This window comes from Mustelus asterias, chromosome 9, assembly GCF_964213995.1.
Source record: "Mustelus asterias chromosome 9, sMusAst1.hap1.1, whole genome shotgun sequence".
In the NCBI taxonomy this organism is placed as follows: Eukaryota; Metazoa; Chordata; class Chondrichthyes; order Carcharhiniformes; family Triakidae; genus Mustelus; species Mustelus asterias.
The window spans coordinates 40,175,306-40,198,026 of record NC_135809.1 but is presented as its reverse complement, the minus strand read 5'-3'; the positions used below and the strand labels follow the sequence as shown (position 1 = coordinate 40,198,026).

Below are 22,721 nucleotides of genomic sequence, written 5' to 3'. Positions count from 1 at the left end.
ATATGCTTTAGGGTCAGAAATTTGATATCTTTATCTGGTCTGGAGTACATGTGACTCCAGAACTACAGTGACTGACACTTAACTGTTCTCTGAAATGGCCTCGCAAACTGCTCAGTTCAAGGACAATTAGGGATGGGCAGTAAGTATTGGCCTTGCCAAAGACACCAATATTCCAGGAAAGAATAAGTAATGAAGAAAGCTGGAAAATGTTCAAGATCACTTTTCCTGCTGTGGGGGAATCCATTCTAATATCCCATCACCAAGTATCTCTTTGAAACTTGAGCCATAAGAAACACTTTAGCCTGATGTGTCTCATCAGGAACTATTTTTCCTGTACATATAGACCTGAGTGATATGGCTAGCTGTGCCCTATCTGTCACTTCAGAGTAGACATCAAATTATTTCCAAATACCCAACTCTTTCTTTTTTGCCTCTCTTATTAGATTTATCTTCTAATTTGTTTGTAGCCACCAAAACTTTCTGATCACACTGGCTTCTGTTTCTAATGGTATTCCTTGATAGTTCCACAGACCTTGTTCTAGCCAAGTTACAGCTTCTGCTTGCCCTCATATCTTTCTTGACTACTGCTGCATGACCGCCACTTCACATGGTCAGAGGTTCTGTTGCCAGTATGTGATCATTTCCTGGAGCCAGAGTCACTTCCAGATCTCCTATGGGAATCATAATGTTTTCTAGTTTTCCACAGTTTCACCTCATTTTGCTAGTCCATAGATCTTATTTCTTGAACATTTAGCCAATATTTGAATTTGTCAGTGGCTTTCCTTTATTCACTACAATTATTGCATCCCTTCATTCACTAGACCCTTCTAGTAAGTATGTTACCCTAATACCAACTTTCAGTAGTTGTACTTCAGATAAAATAGCCCAGTGCTGTGCATCATTATCACTTTGTCATCGTCCAGCCCCTTCACATATTCTGCTCCTCATAGCTGTCAACCATATGAGTATGAGAGGTGCAGGATGCCTCATCATCTTCTATTAGTTACTAGATTCTGCAAATTTATAATTAATCCCGATTAACCTAGATGAATGTACCTTAATAGTTTGACTGACATGTTGGAAAATTACTGTCTTCCCATCGCACACTGTCACTTTTCCACTTTATCTGACTTTCTCTTTTGTACTATACAAGATCTCCAGGATTAAAGATCATCTCTGACTGTCTTATTCTTCTCTAAGACATTTGCCTTGATGAATGCCCTTCTCCCTGTATGTATGGAATTCAAGTGTGCAGAAAAGGTGGATCTAATTGTAGTCCCTTTCATAGCTGGGGAATGATCACACATTACAGAAGATATTTTTAGATTTCACCCATAGCTCACCTGATGCAAACTATAGCCCCCAGCTATTTAAAGTGAATATTTCCCATGAACTGTCCAAGCTAGGGCAGATGTTAGCATACAATTTGGTTGGTCAGCTAAGATCTAATGGAGCATCTCATCAATCACTGCGTGTTTTTTTCACAAAACCTATTAATGAAAGGACTTGCAGCTGCAGTGTTTATCACTATAATGTTCATATTTTCCCACATGTCAAAATCCATCATTGGCAAACTCTCCCTCATTGTCCGTTAGGGACTTAGCCAGTGCCTCCAGTCTGGTCCTTAATCATTTTTCCATTTCATCCACAATCACTCTTTTGCCTTTATTGTGTGCTCTTGAAGACAGACTTAATCTTGTTGCCTGTCCTTGAAATATTTCTATCCTTGTCCCACTAACTACTTGCACTAATGGGAAACTATAATGGGTGTGATGGTGTCCTCTGATACTTGCATTCTCTATGGCAATACTTTTACCAATCAGAGTCCACTTGCCAACCAATCAGCATTCTCTTCTCATTCAGTATAAATTATTGTTCCCCTAACAATTTGCACTCTTGAAAATTCTGTCTTGTTGAGTATAAAATGAACTTTGACAGCATGTCTCTTTTTAAGCCATCAGTTTTTTCAAATCACAATAATTAAAATCTAAGAGATGAGACTCAACATTTTTTAAGTTACATTTTTACTGCCAAACAATTGTTTAGGCTGTAATTATAGCCAGTCATCTCATTAAGAATTTCCTTACATTTGAATCGAAGAGGCTCAATTTCTTCAGGTGTGTTTAGTGCTTGTCTGTGGCTAAGTACTGTGACTTCATACATACACTTCTGTGGCAAGCAGGATGGGAAAACTCCCCCTATGTGTTTTAATGTTAAATCTCTCAGAGATATCCACATAGCATAGCTTTTGCAGGAACAGGAAAGCTCAGACAGCAATTTCCTGATTTCTATGTTTAAATGCACGTGAATGGACACGTTGGGCAGAATTTTACGACCTCACCGCGCCAGGTTTGCAGTGGGAAAAAGTCATAAAATCGGGCATGATGCAACTAGTGGAAATGGCACCCGTTTTTGCGGCCATTCCCATTTTGCCAAGAAAAATTGCTGCAATCAGGACCCTGCCCAAATCAGGCGAAATGTCAATTTGCATTGATTTGCTTTCATCACAATTAGTGAGCTTCACTCCCAATCGTCCCAGCTCACCTGCTTAATGACCTCGTTCGCTGCAGCAGGATCGGTCAGGAGAACACCTCAAGTATAATTCTCCTCGTGTCTGCGTGGGTTTCCTCCGGGTGCTCCGGTTTCCTCCCACAGTCCAAAGATGTGCGGGTTAGGTTGATTGGCCAGGTTAAAAATTGCCTCATAGAGTCCTGAGATGTGTAGGTTAGAGGGATTAGCGGGTAAATATGTGGGGGTAGGGCCTGGGGTGGGATTGTGGTTAGTGCAGACTCGATGGGCCGAATGGCCTCCTTCTGCACTGTAGGGTTTCTATGATAAAAGTCGCATTCAGGTGCTTGAGCAGTGAGGATGAGCAAGGAAGTAAGTCTCTGCTTTCAAACTGCAAGCAGTGTTGCTAGTGGGGGATGGGTTGGAAACTCACTGAAGACAGTAAGAAGTCTCACAACACCAGGTTAAACACCAGGTTGCTGGCATCTCCATATCATGGCTACCATCAACACCGCAAGCTGCCGGCTCCAAGAGGAGAGGATCTCCAAGAAGATCGCGCATATCGACACTTTAACCTGGTGTTGTGAGACTTCTTACTGTGTTTACCCCAGTCCAACGCCGGCATCTCCACATTATGCCTCTCTGAAGAGGCAGTGCTGCAGCCTCAGGGCTTGTCAAGCAGCAGTGTCTGTGGCCACTACTGCGTGGGTCTGCGTGTGTTTGTGAGTAGGGGGGTAATGGGGGGCTGTGCTGCCATTTCAGGAGGGCTGCGAGTATGGGGATTGTGTGTTGCTGGGGGGCTGTGGGGGGGAATGTGAAAAGTGTGTGTTGCTGGGGGGCAAGCAGAGTTCTTTAACCTCTCGATCTGTCTCTCCCCTACCCCAAATCCACCCCCCCCCCCCCCCCTTCAGATTGATGAGATGACTTTTGCAGTGCAACCAATTGATCTTGCTGTTCTTTTGGTTGCTGCTGGAGCTGAGGAGGAGCAGGATGATGAATTGTGGGCAGAGGAGGCCCAGGCCTTACCATGCGCAGAAATAGAGGGGGACGGCCACCGGAGGCAGGACATGTTTACTTTTTGCCCTAGGGGATGGGTGGTGGGGGGTGGTGTGAGGGTGAGAGGTGGGGGGGCAGTTGAGGGGGGGGGTGAGGGCGAGAGGGGGCGGTGGGGGGGGGGCGGTTGAGGGGGGGGGTGAGGGTGAGAGGGGGGAGGTGGGGGGGTGAGGGTGAGAGGGGGCGGTGGGGGGGCGGTTGAGGGGGGAGCTGGGGGGGAAGAGGTGGGGGGGGAATAGGTGGGGGGGGAAGAGGTGGGGGGGAAGAGGTGGGGGGAAGAGGTGGGGGGGGGAAGAGGTGGGGGGGAAGAGGTGGGGGGGAGGGGGGGGCGGAGGGGGGAGAGGGGGGTGGTGGGGAAGGGAGGAGAGGGGGGCGGTGGGGGGAGGGGGGAGAGGGGGGCGGTGGGGGGAGGGGGGGAGAGGGGGGCGGTGGGGAGAGGGGGTGGTGGGGGGAGGGGGAGAGAGGTGGGCGGTGCATGGTGCACGGAAGGAGGGAGCAGACTACCTGTCAGTTTCGCACACGTGTGTCCTTTGAGAAACTGTCGGACATCATGTGGGGCGACGCTCCGGCTCCGAAAGGAGACAGTGCAACACCTGTGCCATTTGTTGCAGGACCTGGAACCTCGGCACCCACTTTCGCTGGCTGTGAAACTGATGGCAGCCTTAAACTTTTACATCACTGGGTCCTTCCAGATCTCCAGTGGCATTTCCCAATCATCCATCCACAAGTGTGTGAAGGATGCCCTGTATGGGCTGGCTAGTATATTAAATTTGACTTGGACTAGGCCCAACAGGAAGCCCGGGCTGCAGGACCTGCAGCTGTCATGGGGATACCAGATGTGCAGGGGGCTATAAACTGAACCCATGTTGCCCTCAAGGCCCTGGTGAAGAATCCAGGAAGATTCATGAACAGAAATGACTTCCATTCAATAAATGTGCAGTTGGTGTGTGACCATCAACTGAACATCATGCACGTCTGCGTCAGACACCCCGGCAGCCATGCATGACAACTTCATATTGAGGAGCCCTGATGTCCCGGACGTCTTTGAGGAGGAGCCCAGGGTGCAGGGATGGCTCGTCGGGGACATGGAGTACCTGCTTCGGACTTGGCTGATGATGCCTGTGCGGAGGCCTGAGACTGAGGCAGAGACCTAATATAATGAGGCGCACGTTGCTACCTGTTCAATTGTAGAGTGGTGCATAGGGCTCCTCAAAATGCGATTCAGGTGCCTGGAGTGTTTTGGCAGGGCCCTCCAATATGGCCCCCTGATATCGTCCCACATTGTGGCGGTGTACTGTGCCCTACACAACCTGGTGCAGCAGCGAGGAGACCTTTTGAGGAGGTGGACATGGAGGTTGTGACCAGCCAGGTGTCACTGGAGAGGAGGCCAACCAACAGAAGGAGGAAGAGGAGGAGGATGACAGTGACGAGCAACACCACCCAGGCGTGGGAGGGCTGGCAGCAGCAAGAGTCAGGCATGCAAATGCGACGAGGGAGCCCCTGACCACCGAGTGCTTTGGTCACTAGGGGCCTGTGTTGCTGCACATGGGTTCCAGTCTCTCTCTCTCTCTCTCTCTCCCTCCTCCCTCTCTCTCTCTCTCTCTCTCTCTCTAGTGCTGGCCTGGGTATGCTGTGTTAGCGAGTTTCTGTGGCAGGCTCGCAATGCGCCATTGTGATGATGCTCTGGTGCAAACTAGTCTGACTCCTTCCTGAGCTCTTCACGCATACTGGCATCTGGACCCACAACTGGATGGTGGATAAGATAGCACTAAACCCCCATGTAGGGCCCTGGGTGAGGGGGAGGGAATCTCTCGTGGGCTCTGGGGATGCCATGACAGATGCTGTAAGTTGCAGCCAATGCATGCCACACGCTGGCCAGTGAATTATTTGAGCACCTTCATTTTCACAGTAGCAGTGCGTTAAGGGGCCTCTCCCACTGACATAAATGAGCAGGGTCCCTCCAGCGACCGTTGGGGTAAATACATTCCTGTAAGAGGCTAATCAGAGACAAATTAGTCACAGGTGTGGGGTGAAAAAACATTTATTGATGTCAATAAAAATGCTTTCAAAACAAGTGATAATATAAAAACATGTGAACATGAGACCTTAAAGTGCCTAAATATTCTATCCAACTAGTGTTGCCTTTCACCTGTACCATCTTAGTGCCGCTCCAACTTCTTAACTTTACATAGCCTACTACAACGTCTCGATGGCTCCCCAGGATGTACATTGAGGTGGAGGTGGCCAGCTGTCCGCGCTCCGTGCCCTGTGATGCCCTTGGCGATCATCCTCTGGAGCGTCTGGACCTTGAGGGCCCTGGCCAGCTTCCAGGTGTCAGGGATGTATCCATGATACCCTCTTCATCCTGCTGCCCCTGAGATGCCCTGGTGTCAGAAAGGGTGGAGTCAGAAGGTGTAGCCACAGCCGCAGTCTCCTGGGTTTAATTTGATTTGATTTGATTTATTATTGTCATACATGTATTAGTATACAGTGAAAAGTATTGTTTCTTGCATGCTATACAGACAAAACAGCATTCATAGAGAAGGAAAGGAGAGAGTACAGAATCTGGTGTTACAGTCATAGCTAGGTGTAGAAAAAGATCAACTTAGTGCGAGGTAATCCATTCAAAAGTCTGATGGTAGCAGGAAGTGGAAGGCCCTGTCATGGGCTCGAGCCCTTTCTCCTCCTTCAGGGTTCCTGTGGGCGCCTGGCTCACACCATGGGACAGCGGTGCTTCTGCAGTGAGCTCCAGAAGCTCCGGCATCACCTGGCCCTGCCAGTCCTGGAAGACCATCTGTGTTCTTGCCATGGTGGCCGAGCCCCCTGCGATGGCCCTCTGAGCCGGGGGGGCCACCCGTCAATGACAGCAACAAGTGCCCTCTGAGACTGGGCCATGCTTTGCAGCCCCTCGGCCATGACCCTCTGTGAGTGGGCCACAGTCTCAAAGGCTGCTGCCTTGGCCCACTGTGTCTCAGCACTGTCCCGCTGGGTCTCCTGCAAGTTCTGCTGCCTTTCAGCCATGGGCCACAGAAGCTCAAGAAGCCTTGCTGTCACTCAGCCGTGGCACGAAGCTATGCCAAAGGGTCATCTGGGCTCAAAACGTCAACTCTTTTCTCTTCTCACAGATGCTGCCAGATCTGATGAGAGTTCCCAGCATTTTCTCTTTTGGTTCCTGTACTTAATGCCCTGGCTGATGAAGACAAGCATGCCATATGCCTTCTTAATCACCTTGGCCACCTGTGTTGCCACTTTTAGGGAACTGTGGACCTGCACACCCAGATCCCCCTATGTCGGCCTGTTGACAAATGGCTTGGCAAATGCCTGGCTGGCACTTAATTCAGTGGGCCTTCACTAAAAGAGGCAGCAAGGAACCCCTGCTGGCTCTGCAGCCAGCAGGCAAGACCCCCAACACCTCAATTAAATCCAATTCATAGTGACTGGTGGGAATCTATCCCAGTGAAAGTAAGATATTTCAAAAGCTTAAAAAACAAGACAGTCCAAATGAGTGAAATCTAATAACCGTAGAACACCGACACTGCAGAAGGAGGTCATTTGGTCCATCAAATCTGCATCAACTCTCCAACAGAGCATCTTACCCAGGCCTTCCCCTCCGCCCTACCCCTATACCCTGAGCATTTTCCATGGCTAATCCACCTGATCTACACATCTTGGGACACTAAGGGGCAATTTAGCATGGGCAATCCACCTAATAAGTCTAGCTTGTGATGATGATTTTGCATTTCAAAATTTCTCATGGATCACTGGGTTTGTGATACCATTAAAAACCTACAACTAAATTGCAAAATACCTTGCAGGTACGATCAGACGTAGTTCTTACATGCTGATGGGAACATTAAGAGAGCTATGTTTATTGGGAGTTAAATGTGGTTTATGCTACAAAGCAGCTGGAGTTGGGTGTTCAAAATTATGCAGATTTATGTGGCAGCATTATTTGTTCTAGCTAGATAAATTGAATGTGCTGCTTCTGTTACCTAAAGCATGCTTTCTGTGTTTTCTGGGAAATAGAGAGTTTTCCAAAGAGAGGGAAAAGGCCAAAGCTCGTGGTGATTTTCAAAAGCTAAGGGAGAAACAACAGTTAGAGGAAGATCTCAAAGGCTACCTGGACTGGATTACTCAAGCTGAAGACATAGATCCAGAGAATGAAGATGAAGGGATGGATGAAGATAAACCTAGAAACTGTAAGTGATAACATTTCACTTCCAGATGTAATAACATTTATATCAAGAGAACCATTTCATTTTCATTTGGGCAATACATGACACTGATTTAATGTATGATTATTACTATTTTAGGAATTTTATAGGCCATGAAAATGTGTATAGACTTATGTGATGCAGCCTACAAATATTTTGGCATTCTGCCAGATCAGTTGACCATCATTTAACAAAAACCTGCACCTGAGATAGCACAAAATTTAAATCATAAAGAAGTAACATTACAGAGTGATATTTGTGAGTTTTCACATCTGATTTTCTTACATCTCGGTGTTGTGTTACTGTAGAAAACCTCAGACTGGATGCCAAGTGCGTCCATACAGCAAGGATGATAAATTGCAGCTTTCAGCATTGTCATTGGATTAATTTATTTCATCTCCAGACTCGTCAACTCAAATGGACATTAGTTGAGATTTGGAGCAGTTTGCCTCCCAGGTCTCTTGAGTAGTAAGAAGAAAATAATTTGGAAAGAAGGAGAATAAGGAGGCTTTAACTCCACCATATCCCCAAATAATCTACATTACTTGTTTTAATCCTTAATTTCTGCTGGTTATTGAATTTTGTTGCTTAAATGGATAATAAATCTAAAAAAATACGAGATATCAACTAACATATCAGAATTCTTATAAAATATTAACCCAATTGCTAATAGAAATAGTCTTTGTCAGAGCAAGCAGCTTCTTTGTCTCTCTTTCAAAACACATTTGCGGACAGATATAAAAAGCAAATTAGGCAATAATAGAATTACAGTAAATAGTGTAATCTAAATTTCTTACTTTTGAATTATTGGAGTCTGTTGGTTGTACTTTATGTGATGAGATAAGTTATCTTATTTCCTTTGCATGAAGGTGGTTGAGTGACTTGTTCTCACAATAATTCCATTATGCTTTTCATCCAGCATATGGAGTAGTGGAAAAGGGACAAGAGTTGGTTTTCTTTCCAAATCATCTCTCTCTAACATCATTGTGGAGAAGTATCTCAGCTTCATTACAAACCATCTCCCCATCATCTCTTCCCAGAATAGCCAGATGAGTTCCAGAATTGAGATGAATCATGATTTTCAGGGGATTGCAGCTGTTCAAGAGGCAGCTCACCACCATCTTCTCAGGAGTAACCAGGAATGAGCAATAAATGCTGGCCTTGCCAGTGATGTCTGTAAAAGAATTAAAATACAAATTCCTATAATCTGACACAGTGGGCGGACTTTTACCACAATTTGTCACAGTGCCAGGTTCGGACTGAAAACCGCTTATGTAGAGCTGTTGTAAATAGCACAGGTATGAATATCGAGTGACAGGGGATGGCTCGGAGAGAGTGCTCACTTCCTGTGGTCCCGTGGCTTGTTTCACGCCAATCCACTGGTGAGGATCCGGTATGATCAAAACTTGGAAACTCAACAATGTGAATTGCGATCTCCACAGACGGAGAGCGCTGGCTCAAAATCGCCCCCTATGACTTCAGGTATTCCATAGGTGGAAAAACATTGGCGTAATTATGCAACTGTAGCGTGCAATGTCGGAGACTTCACCCCAAAAACTTGCATCCACTTTGAATGTGCAAAGACCCAAGGAGCAAAAACATTGTGCCCATGAATGGACCAACATAATCAACGTGGACTTATACCCATGGGCAGCCAGGCTACTTCCAAGGGTATAGTGGGGCTGCAGCAAGTAACCTTTTGTTGCATTTGTCATTGTTCACAGTGCTGGACTAGACTCTGTGTCAGCATCAATGCCAAGCCACGAGATATAACTCCTGGTGAGCATCTTCATCATAGATATACCTGGATATGTGTAATTCAGCTCGGAACAACGCTCTTCCTGATACAGGGATGACTACTCTTGCTCCCCAAAGTATGATGTCATCTTGGCAAGTCAACTAATCTTTTCTTATAAAATATGGTATTATCTCTTCAAAATTGGCTTATTAGTCCAAACCATTAGTATACTGTACTTCATTTTGGACAACAGTGGACCCCGACTGGTCCAGTACTTGATCTGCTTCGCAGAGATCAAATTTCTTAGACATGTTGCCAAAGTCATAAGCAGTACTGGGGGAGGTGTAACAGTCTCATGCAAAGTTGGGCAACTGAGTGCATCCGCATTTACTATGTGTGTTCCAGGCCGGTACTTGAAGATATATTCATAGGCACAGATGATTAATGCCCAATGCTGGATTCTTGCCAATGCAATTGGAGAAAAAGCCTTGTCTTCTTTAAAAAAATCCCTAAAGCAATTTGTGATCAGAAACAATGGTTTCTACCATATATGTACTGACCAAATTTCTTCACACCAAAAACTATTGATAACCTCCTGATACTAAGGGGCAATTTATCATGGCCAATCAACCTAACCCGCACATCTTTGGAGTGGGAGGAAACCCGCTGCGCCAAGAGGAAACCCATGTAGACATGGGGAGAACATGCAAACTCCACACAGACACCTGAGGCCGGAACCAAACTCAGGTCCCTGGCACTGTGAGACAGCAGTGCTATCCACTGTGCCATCGTGCCGCCCATCTTCGATAAGATTGATCTTCAGCCAGCTTTGCATATGGATCTTCAATCTTAGGGATTGGATATTTTTGCAACTTGGAAGCCTGATTAGCTGTTAACTTGTAGTCCCCACAAATGTGGATGCTCTTGTTTGGCTCCAACAGGGAGACTATGGGTGCTGCCCATTCTGTGAACTGAACTGTCTGGATAATGTCCAGTTTCTCCACCTCTTTAATTCAGTATGCACCTTATCTTGTAAAGCATACTGGTCTTGCCCTAAAAAATTGAGGGATCGCCTCTAGATTCACACAGATCTTCACCTGCAGGCCTTTTATCTAGCCCAACCCGCCACTGAAAATGCTCTCATTTTTCTTCATCTGTTGAAGCAACCCTTCTTCATGCACTTGGAAAATTTCAGTCCAATTTAACTTGATTTCTTTTAGCCAATCGTGGCTCAGAAGACTTTGTCCCTTGCCTGACAATATTATTACTGGGAGCTGGGCAGACTGTTGCCCAAAGCTTAAAGGTACTGTTGTTGCGCCCATTATTGTTATGGCTTCTCTTGTATAAGTTATTGACTTTGCTGCAATATTCTTGAAATTCAATGGCTGGGCTCCTTCTCCCAAATACTGAAATGTGTTTTGACCTATCACAGTAGTAGGTGCCCCGGTGTTAACTTCTATCTTAAAAGATTTTCCATTCATCAGGAGTAATATAGTAATGGGGGCTATCTTACCCGCTTTCACATTAAACAGGGAGTGAACGTCTAAAACGTTGGTACGCGCATCGTCCACATTTTATACTTGTGATGCTCTACTCAGTCGGCTGCTGGGTAGACTTGACATGATTTTGCACCGATGCCTTTCCTGTGACAGGAGAAACAATAAGCTTTTTTATACGTGTAGGACACAGGGGAGTGGTAATTCCCACACTGGTAACATTCTACTTCAATCTTTGCTGATTGATTTCCTGTTCTGAATCTTCTTGTTTTATTTGTGGCTGAATTTGCTTCCCACTTCATGACTATATCTTCAGTTTTGGCTTCAGTGTTGACTGCAGGTTCCCGCTCTAACTGGTGAACAGTGTCTTTTTGCGTGCTTTGCAACTCTTGTGAACCCTTTTCTGTGGTCTCCATTGCCAACGCTATCGCCGATGCTTGCTTAAAATTTATATTTGCCTCTGCTAGTAACTTCTGTTGAATAGTCTCATTATTTGCAATAAAGTGGATGAATTAATCATGCAAATAAATGTAAACGTATATGATGTGGTCAAGATTACGGCGACATGGCTGCCGGATGACCAGGGATGAGAACTGAACATCCATGGGTATTTAGTATTTAGGAAGGAGAGACTAAAAGAAAAAGGCTGTGGGGTTGCATTGCTGGTTAAAAATAAATTAACATAATAGTGAGGAAGGATATTAGCTCCGACAATGTGGAACCTGTGGGGCTAAGAAACACCAAGGGGCAAAAGACATTAGTGGGGGTTGTATATAAACCCCCAGCTGTAGTGGTGATGTTGGAAATGGCATTAAACAGGAAATTAGAGACGCATGTATAAAAGAACATCTGTAATTATGGGTGACTTTAATCTTCATATAGATTGGGCAAATCAAATTAGTAACAGTACCATTATGAGGAATTTCTGGAGTGTATATGGGCTGGTTTTCTGGACCAATACATTGAGTAACCGACTAGAGAACTTGCCATCCTAGACTGAATATTGCGTAATGAGAATTGGCAGTCTGGTTGTGCAAGGCCCGTTGGGGATGAATGACCATAATATGCTAGAATTTTTCATCAAGATGGAGAGTGACATAGTTGGTTCTGAGACTAGGGTCCTGAATCTAAATAAAGGAAACTGCGATGGTATAAGGTGCAAGTTGGCTATGATGGATTGGGGAATGTTACTTAAAAGTATGATGGTGGGTAGGAAATGACAAACATTCGAAGAGCGCATAGGTGAGCTGCAACAATTGTTCATTCCTGTCTGGCGCAAAAATAAAACGGGAGAGGTGGCCAAACCATGGCTTCTAAGGGAAATTAGAGGTAATATTAAGTCAAAGGAAGAGCCCTATAAATTGGCCAGAAAAAGTAACAGATCTGAGAATTGGAAGCAGTTTAGAAATCAGCAAAGGAGGACAGAAGGATTAAGAAGGGGAAAATAGAATACGAAAGTAAACTTGTGGCGAACATAACAACTGACTGTAAAAGCTTCAATAAGTATGTGAAGAGAAAAAGATTGGTGAAGCCCCTTACAGTCAGAAACAAGGGAATTTATAATAGGGAACAAAGAAATGGCTGATCAACTAAATACAAACTTTGGTTCTGCCTTCACAAAGGAGGACACAAATAATGTATCAGAAATGTTGGGCAACACGGGGATTAGTGAGAGGGAAGAACTGAAGGAAATCAGTATTGGTAGGGAAATGGTGTTGGGGAAACTGATGGGATTGAAGGCCTAATAATCTGCATTCCAGAGTATTTAAGGAAGTGGCCCTAGAAATAGTGAATGCATTGATGGTCATCTTCCAAGATTCTATAGATTCTGGAACAGTTCCTACAGATTAGAAGGTTAGAATGCAATCCCACTATTTAAAAAGAAAGTTAGACAAAAAAAAATCAGGGAATTATAAACCTGTCAGCCTGACATCAGTAGTGAGGTAAATGCTAGAGTCCATTATAAAAGATTTAATAGCAGAGCACTTATAAAATAGTGGCAGGATTGGACAGAGTCAGCACGGATTTAGGTAAGGGGAATCATGCTTGACAAATCTACTGGAATCATTTTCAAGGATGTAACTAGTAGAGTTGACGAGGGGGAGCCAGTGAATGTGGTTTATTCGGACTTTCAGAAGGCTTTCAACAAAGTCCCACATAAGAGATTACCGTGTAAAATTAAAGTGCATGGGATCGGGGGTAGTGCTTTGAGATGGATAGATAACTGGTTGGCAGATAGGAAGTGTAAGAATAAATGGGTCTCTTTCCAACTGGCAGGCAGTGACTAGTGAGGTACCATCAGAATCAGTGCTAGGACCCCAGCCATTCAAAATATATATTTATGATTTAGATGAGCAAACTAAATGTAATATCTCCAAAACTGGATAGGAGGGTGAGCTGTGGGAAGGATGCAGAGGTGCTTCATTTGGACAAGTTGAGTGAGTGGGCAAATGTATGCCAGATGTAGCATAATGTGGATAAATGTAAGGTTATCCACTTTGGGAGCAAAAACAGGATAGCAGATTATTATTGGAACATAGCTCTTGGGGCTAAAGGGATCAAAGGATATGGGGAGAGTTGCGGCAATAGGTTACTGAGTTAGATGATCAGCCATGATCAAGATGAATGGCGGAACAGGCTTGAAGGGCCGAATGGCCTACTGTTGCTCCTATTTTCGATGTTTCTATTCATCCCGCAGACTAACTTGTCCCACAGCATATCATTCAAAGTGGCAGTGCTCTGAGATTTGCTTTAATTTTGTGATATAACTATGGCGGTTGATACAGGAGCTTCAGCCACAGTACTAGGAGAGCAAACATACAAGTATTTACGGGGAGATTTGCAACCCATGAGGCTTAGCAGTACAAGGGCCAGGTTGGCAAGCTATACATGGGAGACACTGAAGATAATGGGCACCACGTCAACACTAGTGTCTTACCTTCACCAGACTGCTCAGCTACCCTTGATGGTAGTAAAAGGACAGAGGCCTAGCCTTAAGAACTCTTTTGCAAGAATCAAGATATCTTTCAAAGAGCTGGGATGCATACAACGAGTTAAGGTGAAAATTCATGTGAACCCTGGGTCAATGCCAAAATTGTTTAAAGCCCAGCCTGTCCCTTATGCCCAACATCAAAAGGTTGAGATAGAGTTGAGATGATTGAAAGACCTAGGGATAATTAAACTGGGACAATTCTCAGAGAGAGCTGCATCAATTGTCCTAGTGTTAAATCCAGCCCGAACAGTAAGGATTTGTGGTGATTAGAAGTTGACCATGATCAGGACTGCCTAAATAGTGATGTCTTGAGGAGTGTACATATTACAGAGAAGGAGGTGCTGGAAGTCTTAAAGTACATCAAGTTCGATAAATCAACGGGACCTGATGAAGTATATCCCAGGACGTTGTGGGAGGCTAGGGAGGAAATTGCGGGTCCCCTAGCCAGAATATTTGAATCATCGATAGTCACAGGTGAGGTGCCTGAAGATTGGAGAGTGGCAAATGTTGTGCCTTTGTTTAAAAAGGGCTGCAGGGAAAAGCCTGGGAACTACAGGCCAGTGAGCCTCACATCTGTGGTGGGTAAATTGTTGGAAGGTATTTTGAGAGACAGGATCTACAGGCATTTAGAAATGCAAGGACCGATTAGGGACAGTCAGCATGGCTTTGTGAGTGGAAAATCATGTCTCACAAAGTTAATTGAGTTTTTTGAAGGGGTAACCAAGAAGGTAGATGAGGGCAGTGCAGTTGATGTTGTCTACCTGGACTTTAGCAAGGCCTTTGACAAGGTTACCGCATGGTAGGTTGTTGCATAAAGTTAAATCTCATGGGATCCAGGGTGAGGTATCTAATTGGATACAAAATTGGCTTCTTGACAGAAGCCAGAGGGTGGTTGTAGAGAGTTGTTTTTCAAACTTGAGGCCTGTGACCAGCGGTGTGCCTCAGGGATCAGTGCTGGACCCACTGTTATTTGTCATTTATATTAATGATTTGGATGAGAATATAGGGGGCATGGTTAGTAAGTTTGCAGATGACACCAAGATTGGTGGCATAGTGAACAGTGAAGAAAGTTATCTCCAATTGCAACGGGATCTTGATCAATTGGGGCAGTGGGCTGACGAATGGCAGATGGAGTTTAATTTAGACAAATGTGAGGTGATGCATTTTGGTAGATTGAACCAGGGCAGGACTTACTCAGTTAATGGTAGGGCGTTGGGGAGAGTTACAGAACAAAGAGATTTAGGAATACATGTTCATAGCTCCTTGAAAGTGGAGTCACAGGTGGACAGAGTGGTGAAGAAGGCATTCGGCATCCTTGGTTTCATCGGTCAGAACATTGAATACAGGAATTGGGACGTCTTGTTGAAGTTGTACAAGACATTGGTAAGACCACACTTGGAATACTGTGTGTAATTCTGGTCACCCTATTATAGAAAGGATATTATTAAACTTGAAAGAGTGCAGAAAAGATTTACTAGGATGCTACCGGGACTTGATGGATTGAGTTATGGGGAGAGGCTGAATAGATTGGGACTTTTCTCTCTGGAGCATAGGAGGCTGAGGGGTGACCTTATAGAGGTCTATAAAATAATGAGGGGCATAGACAAAGTAGATAGTCAATATCTTTTCCCCAAGGTAGGGGAGTCTAAAACTAGAGGGCATAGGTTTAAGGTGAGAGGGGAGAGATACAAAAGTATCCAGAGGGGCAATTTTTTCACACAGAGGGTGGTGAGTGTCTGGAACAAGCTGCCAGAGGTAGTAGTAGAGGCGGGTACAATTTTATCTTTTAAAAAGCATTTAGATAGTTACATGGGTACAATGGGTATGGAGGGATACGGGCCAAATGCGGGCAATTGGGATTAGCTTAGGGGTTTAAAAAAAAAGGGCGGCATGGACAAGTTGGGCCGAAGGGCCTGTTTCCATGCTGTAAACCTCTATGACTCTATGACTCTATAAAAGGTAAAGTCAATAAAAGAGGTGTCTGTACTGAAAGATGGTAAAGACTTGAAGGGATGGTCAACTATTATGGCTGCTTTTTGCCACACTTGTCTATTATTTTGGCACCCTTATCCTGACTCCTGAAAAACCATGAATGTTGGCAATGAGAAGTTTCTCAGAGAAAAGCCTTTGACCTAGTGAAACAGACCTTACAATCATTTACCCTACTCAACCATTTCAATCCAGGCAAGCAAATAATAGTGAAATGTGATGCATCACCTTATGGCACAGGGGCCATACTTTCCGATAAGATAGAAGAAGGCATGGAATGGCCTGTCGCCTTTGCTTCCAGGACCTTCCTCTGAGGTCATAGTTTTAGGAAAACGGATAGCAGATTTAAAACAGAAATGAGGAGAAAATACTTCTCTCAAAGGGTCGTGAATCTATGGTGTTCACTACCCCAGAGTGCAGTGAATGCCAGGACATTGAGTAAATTTGACGAGATGGACAGATTTTTAATTAGCAATAGGTTGAAGAGAACAGAGCAGGTTTGAAGAGCTGAATTGCCTACTCATGCTCCTAGTTCTTATGTTGTTATAACCGTGTCTGATGCTGAAAGGAAATACTCACAGATTGATAAAGGGAGTCTGACAGTCATATACACCATCCAGAAATTCCACCAAAATGTTTACAGCCGTCACTTTACCATCATCTTGGACAACAAGCCATTACTAAGGTTGTAAACTAATTCCCCTGATTGCATAGGCCAGAGTATAAAGATGAGCATTACTTTTGGCTGCTTATAGCTACACTTTTCAACACAGGCCAGGGGCACAAATCTCCAATTCCGATGGTCTAAGTTGGCTTCCACTGACGGTATCTTGGCCTCCTATGTTCCACAGTAGATAATCCTTGCTTTGAATTTTCTGGACATTGCCTATTTTGTCAGCCCACATCATGACAGGGACCCAGTCCATTTGAAGGTTAAAAGAATGGTTTTAACCGGCTGGCATTTTGACAAGTTCGGCCCTCTTTACAGTGTAGGGATGAAATCAGCTGTGAAGACAGTGCTTTAGTGGGGGAGCTGAGTGATGCCACCCCCAGATGGCCACTCCTCCAGGAGCTGCGCAATGCACATCTTGGGCAGTCCAAAATGAAGATGTTAGCCAGGAGCTACATTTGGTGGCCAGGAATTGACAAGGAATCAGCGAGTATGGTCAGGCGTTGTCAACATTGCCAAATGCAGCAGACACGCAGCAAATGTATCCCCCTGTGAGTGGCCCAGCTGCCCTTGGAACAGGCTCCACACTAACTTTCCAGGCTCTTTTATGGGAATGATGTTTTTGATCCAAGTGGATGCCCACTCAAAATGGCTTGACTTTCAAATCATGCATTCCATGACCTCAGCAGCCACCATAGACAAACTGCAAACAATTTTTGCAGTACATGGCATATCAGAGGTGATTATTTCTGACAATGGCACCGCTTTCACAGCCAAAGAGTTTCAACACTTTGTCAGGACTAATGGCATTCAACACATATGAATGGCCCCATACTACCCCGTTTCCATTGGATTGGCAGAAAGAGCAGTGCAAGCTTTTAAGGCATAGTTGCAGAAATAATCCAACAAACCACTACCACTCTGATGAGCCAATTTTCTGCTCTCATATTATACAACCTCTCATACTAGCACAGGGGTTACAATGGCTGATTTGATGATAGATCGAGGCCTTAGAATCTGCCTTGGACCTCGTTTTCCCAAATTTGACGAGGAGAGTGAAGACTAAGCCACACAGAAGGAGTACCATGAATGAACAAGGAAAGACATGGTAGCACAGTGGTTAGCACAGCTGCCACAGCGCCAAGGACCCGGCTGCAATTTCAGCCTTGGTTGACTGTGTGGAGTTTGCACATTCGCCCCCTGTCTGCGTGGGTTTTCTCCAGGTGCTCCAATTTCCTCCCACAGTCCAAAGATGTGCAGGTTAGGTGGATTGGTCATGCTGAATTGACCCTTAGTATTAGGGGGATGAACAGGGTATATACATGGGGTTACAGGTATAGGGCTTGGGTGGAATTGTTGTCGGTGCAGACTTGATGGGCCGAATGGTCTCCTTCTGCACTATAATTATTCTATGATGAGGCAGATCATTAGATGTGTATGACTTTGTTTTTGTTCAGAACTTTATAGGGGAGCCAGCTTGGGTGCCTGGGTAGATAATTGCGAGGACTGGCAGAGTATCTTAAGTCATTATTCTACAGGGCCGCGAAGTGCGGAAGCACATCGCTCACTTCAAAAGATGGGAAGCTTCAGCCCCCATCACCAGCCGTCAGGACTCAGCAATAGAATCCTGTATGCCAGCAGCTGAGCTGGCACTAGCAGAACTTAGTGCTCCCTCTTGTCTTTCAGCAGAAGCAGAGGAAGAGGGCACAGGCCCTAGCTCAGTGTCGGGATCTGTCAACGCACCTACCACTGCCGTAGACTCTGATACCTCCAACTTGGCAAACCCAAGAAAGTCCCCGGATCGATTGACTTTATGAACTTTGCCGAATTGCCCCCTTTCTGAGGGTTCTGTTTTGACTGTATATAGTTGTATATGAAGTTTTGTTTATGTGATTGTAGGAGAACAGAAGGGGAGAAGAATGTGAGAGTATGTCCCCTCTAAGGGGCGATTGTTCGTGGGTCACGTGAAGCTATTGGAATGGAATATGCAAACCTCAGCGGGAGGGAGATGCTAGCGATTACTGATAGAAGAAGAGATTGGGAGATACCGACTTGATCGGGGGCAGGGGAGAGAGATGCCAGTGTTGATCGGCGGTGGGGAGAGAGAGGGAGATGTCAGTGTTGATTGGGAAGGTGGAGGGGGGGGCAGGGGGGGACATGCCAGTGTTGATGGGGGGGGTGGGGATTCAGATGTCGATGTTGATGGGGGTGCAGGGAGAGAAATGCCAGAATGGATTGGGGACTGGGGGGTGGGGAGAGAGGGATGCAGGTGTTGATGAGGGTGCGGGGAGAGAAATGCTGGCCTTAATTGGGGAGGCCCGGGAGAGAGATGCTGCCGTTGAGGCGGTGGAGTGAGATTCCGACGTTGATCAGGTGGAGCAGGGAGAAATGCGTTGATGGGGGGTGCGGGGGGGGGAGGAGGGAGAGATGCCAACTTTCATCGCGGGTGGGGAGAGATGCCGTGTTGATGGAGGAGAGTGGGGAGAGAGCTGCAACACGGAAGGGGAGGGGGAAATGGCAGAGAGATGCTGGTGTTGATCGGTGGGGGGAAGGGGGGCGGGGGGGTGGTGAGAGGTGCCAGTGTTAATGGAGGTACAGGGAGAGAGATGCCGGTGTTAATCAGGGGAGGGGAGAGATGTCGCCGTTGATGGGGTCGGGGGAGAGAAACTGCCGTTGATGGGGAGGAGAGAGATGCTGGTGTCGGTCAGGGCGGTGAGAGATGCCGGCATTCATGGGGGGTGGGGGGAGAGATGATAGTAGGGATAGAGATGCTGGCATTGGGGGAGGGGAAGAGAGATGGCAGGAGCCCCTGAGACCTCTGTGGTACCAGGTTAAAGTCCAACAGGTTTATTTGGTAGTTGTGAGACTTCTTACTGTGCTTACTCCAGTCCAACGCTGGCATCTCCACATCACCTCTGTGGTGGGGCAGAGGGGAGATTATTTCTTGGTCAGATCGGGGTGCTGTTTAAAAAGTGTGCCCCGATCTCAATGCAGCTATCTTTACTGGCAGTTTTAGGCCCTGCCCATCAAATTGACGGTGTGAACACACACATCCCTGTTTTCTTTTGACAAAGACTGGAATTTTATCAGCGCGCCCACCCCGATTCCATGGGTGGGCGAGGCTCGGAGAATGGCATTCTCCGTTGGTCTCGGGGTGAGATCGTGCAAAACTCGGGCAGATGTGCCGGTAAAACTCCGCCCAAAGTGTCATTAGATTTAGAGAAAAAAATGCCAGTTTTCAGTCAAGCCCTGACACATTTTTTGGTAAGATTCCACCCATAGTTTTAACTATGGTTCCATAAATCACTGTTATGAGTTAAGACTTCGTCATCATGTTACCTCACACTTCAACAACACTATAGTAACTTTTATTAAGTTTCCTGCAACTGTCCAAATAAATAACAGAAAATTAACAGTACAAAATCAACATTAATCATGGTGCAGATGTGTATGTACCTGTTCATTTCCACTCTAGGTAGTTCACAAAACTGACAGTTGATTAAAACAGCAGGTAGAGAACTCTAATACTAAGCCGAGCTAACTTATTTGAACTCATATAAATGAATAACACAATGGCTTTAAGCATATGACAAAGCCTCTCTCTGTAGTGATTTCAACATGAACTCAGTTCTAAATCAAACTTCATTAAGTTGCAGTACCATTGAGGCTTCAGAATGAAATTCTTGTGGTGTTGCTCCTCAGAGGATAAAAAAATCACAGGATTTTCACTCAGTCACAGTGAAGGAACAACAACTTGTGGCTAGAAAGCCCCCATTCCCTATTTAAATTACTGTGGCTGCTTGGATGTATCTGCTCTGTCCTCACCATCCACCTCTCCCCACCCCAAGCCCCAACCTGGCCACACCACCTAAAATTTGCCCTCTTTCAAGATTTTCAATGGAGTGCACACAATTTGTTATTGCTTTATTAATATGTCTATGCATGTTTTCCCTCAAAATTAAGTGAAAATGCTCTTTGAGATTCCATACAGGAGCAAAGTTTTCAAAACTACTCATATCCCATCATTGGGATATTTCGCAATTTTCCTTCATTGGAGCTCGCTATTTATCAATATTGCAAAATTCAGCAATATGGATTAAAACCACACTTCTAGGGTCCCAACTGGGACACCTAACTGGGCTTTTTGACAGGTGTGCTACATTCTACTCCATGTTGGGAGCACCCAGTACCTTGATCTTGTAGGAGCTAAAGACATCCTTGGTGGCCAAAATGCCAAGAGCAAGAGGCATTTCCCAACTATTACCTGACAGATACGAGAATTTTGATCTTATGAGATCTAAGCCATCTTTCTTGTCTGAAACATTAGGATGCCAAATATCAACATTTCTTCCTGAGCGGCATACAAACAAAGTGAGTCCCGGCTCCATAACCTACTGGACTTAGGTAGTAAAACTGCATTTTGCAACATTCTATGACATGTGGTTAACAGTAGAATCAGAAGAAGAGGTTATTGGAAGGAATAATCCAAGTTTATTTGCTGGGTTTATATCCCCAAGAATTTCTAGAGTGGCTGTGTTTCTAGTCAATTTGCTGAACAAATTGAGTCTGTTCTACATTTTAATTGTTTCAATTCTTTTGGATGGAATCAATTGGAATGCCAGACCTAAACTTGTATTATAAAATCATATTGATCTGTTTCTGCCCAATTATTTAATGAGGCTGGACGTTTTCTGAGGTGTGCAGAAGGAAAGGACAAGCTCTGAAACCTGTCTTTTCACTAATCTAATTAGCCAGTTCGAACTGACATGGAATATATTAATGTACAAGAGTCTTTAAATAGATAGGTGAACTTTCTCCAGATAATTTATATGTTGAAACTATGCTAAGTATGCCCTCAAGAGAATCCTAAAATAGCCAGGCTAAATCATGTTTCATTATTAACAAGAATGTTTAAGCTTTTTTTCAGAAAAAAAGTAAGTTTTTCTAATCTCTTAAGAACAATCAGAAGAGTCATCCTGACCCCAGGTACAAAAATAGGTACAACATGATCGAAATAGAACTCTTTTAAACCTAAAATGTTCTTTTACCATAACTTAGCAAGATTCAGCCTGATAAGATTTCAATGGACACAATCTTACCACCTCGTCCCGCTCATCGATCAGCATGGTGAGGTGGGAAAATAGCATGTGATGCTAAAAATCAGATTTGTGCCTGCTGCCGAATGGCTGCTATCTTCCCAGCCCCTTTTTACTGGTATGAACTGGTACCCTGGCACTGCCCACCATTGGTCTCCAAAAAAATTAGTCTGAAAGTCTCTCATTTTCTCGCTCATTTAGCACTTAAATGTTTTTTGGTAAGGTCGCCCTTTCAGTGTTTCGCACCCTCTTTCATGCTTTAACTCCTGTATTATTAAATTATTATCCTGTATCAGCTGTATTTCATTCTTTATCAGTCTCTATTTCTCCTCAGCTTGTGTGTGTTAATCTTTCCCTAAAAGTCACATCACTGATTTTCATTATTTGAACTATTTGAGATCATTTAAATGCAGAATAAAACTCCATTGGCTGAATTTTAACTCCCAATAGTCAATGGCAGGACTGAGATGGATTAGAAAACACTTGGCCCTCTGTTGTTTGAGAGTTGTGAGATTCTAGCCATATTTTCCCGATCCTGGTAGTAAATGGCACATGGCAGACTTCAGGCAAGGATGAAATGGGATGGCAGGACACTACTCCCAGAGACACACAAAAAGGACCACCTCTCGTTCCTTGCCAAGTTGGCCAGGCAGGAAACTTCCTTATATAAGCCTTGGATTTAAATTGCAATGAGGCCCAATAATGTCATTGCATATTTAAGGAAGAGCCCCTGACTTTGTAGAGGATGTTCCAATCATCGACTCAAGAAGTTAAAATTGCAATAGGATTAGTGGATATCCATTGCTGCAGCCATTTTAACTGTCACAGATTTGAAAATGAAGAGTATCACTCAAATAAAAACAAAATACTGCGGGTGCTGGAAATCTGAAATAAAAACTGAAAATGCTGGAAAAAAATCAGCTGGTCTGGCAGCATCTGTGTGGAGAGAGAAATGGTCTGTGATT

The 22,721-nt window shown here is 44.8% G+C and overlaps 1 protein-coding gene across 1 annotated transcript in view; it reads left to right on the top strand.

Annotated features, from left to right (window-relative positions):
• Window positions 1-22,721, top strand: part of LOC144498638 (voltage-dependent L-type calcium channel subunit alpha-1C-like) — a 1,025,631-nt gene that overhangs the window by 476,998 nt on the left and 525,912 nt on the right. The window contains exon 9 of the mRNA XM_078220060.1: window positions 7,588-7,760. Within this exon, the coding sequence (XP_078076186.1) occupies window positions 7,588-7,760 (173 nt within the window). The remainder of the gene's footprint in view (window positions 1-7,587; window positions 7,761-22,721) is intronic.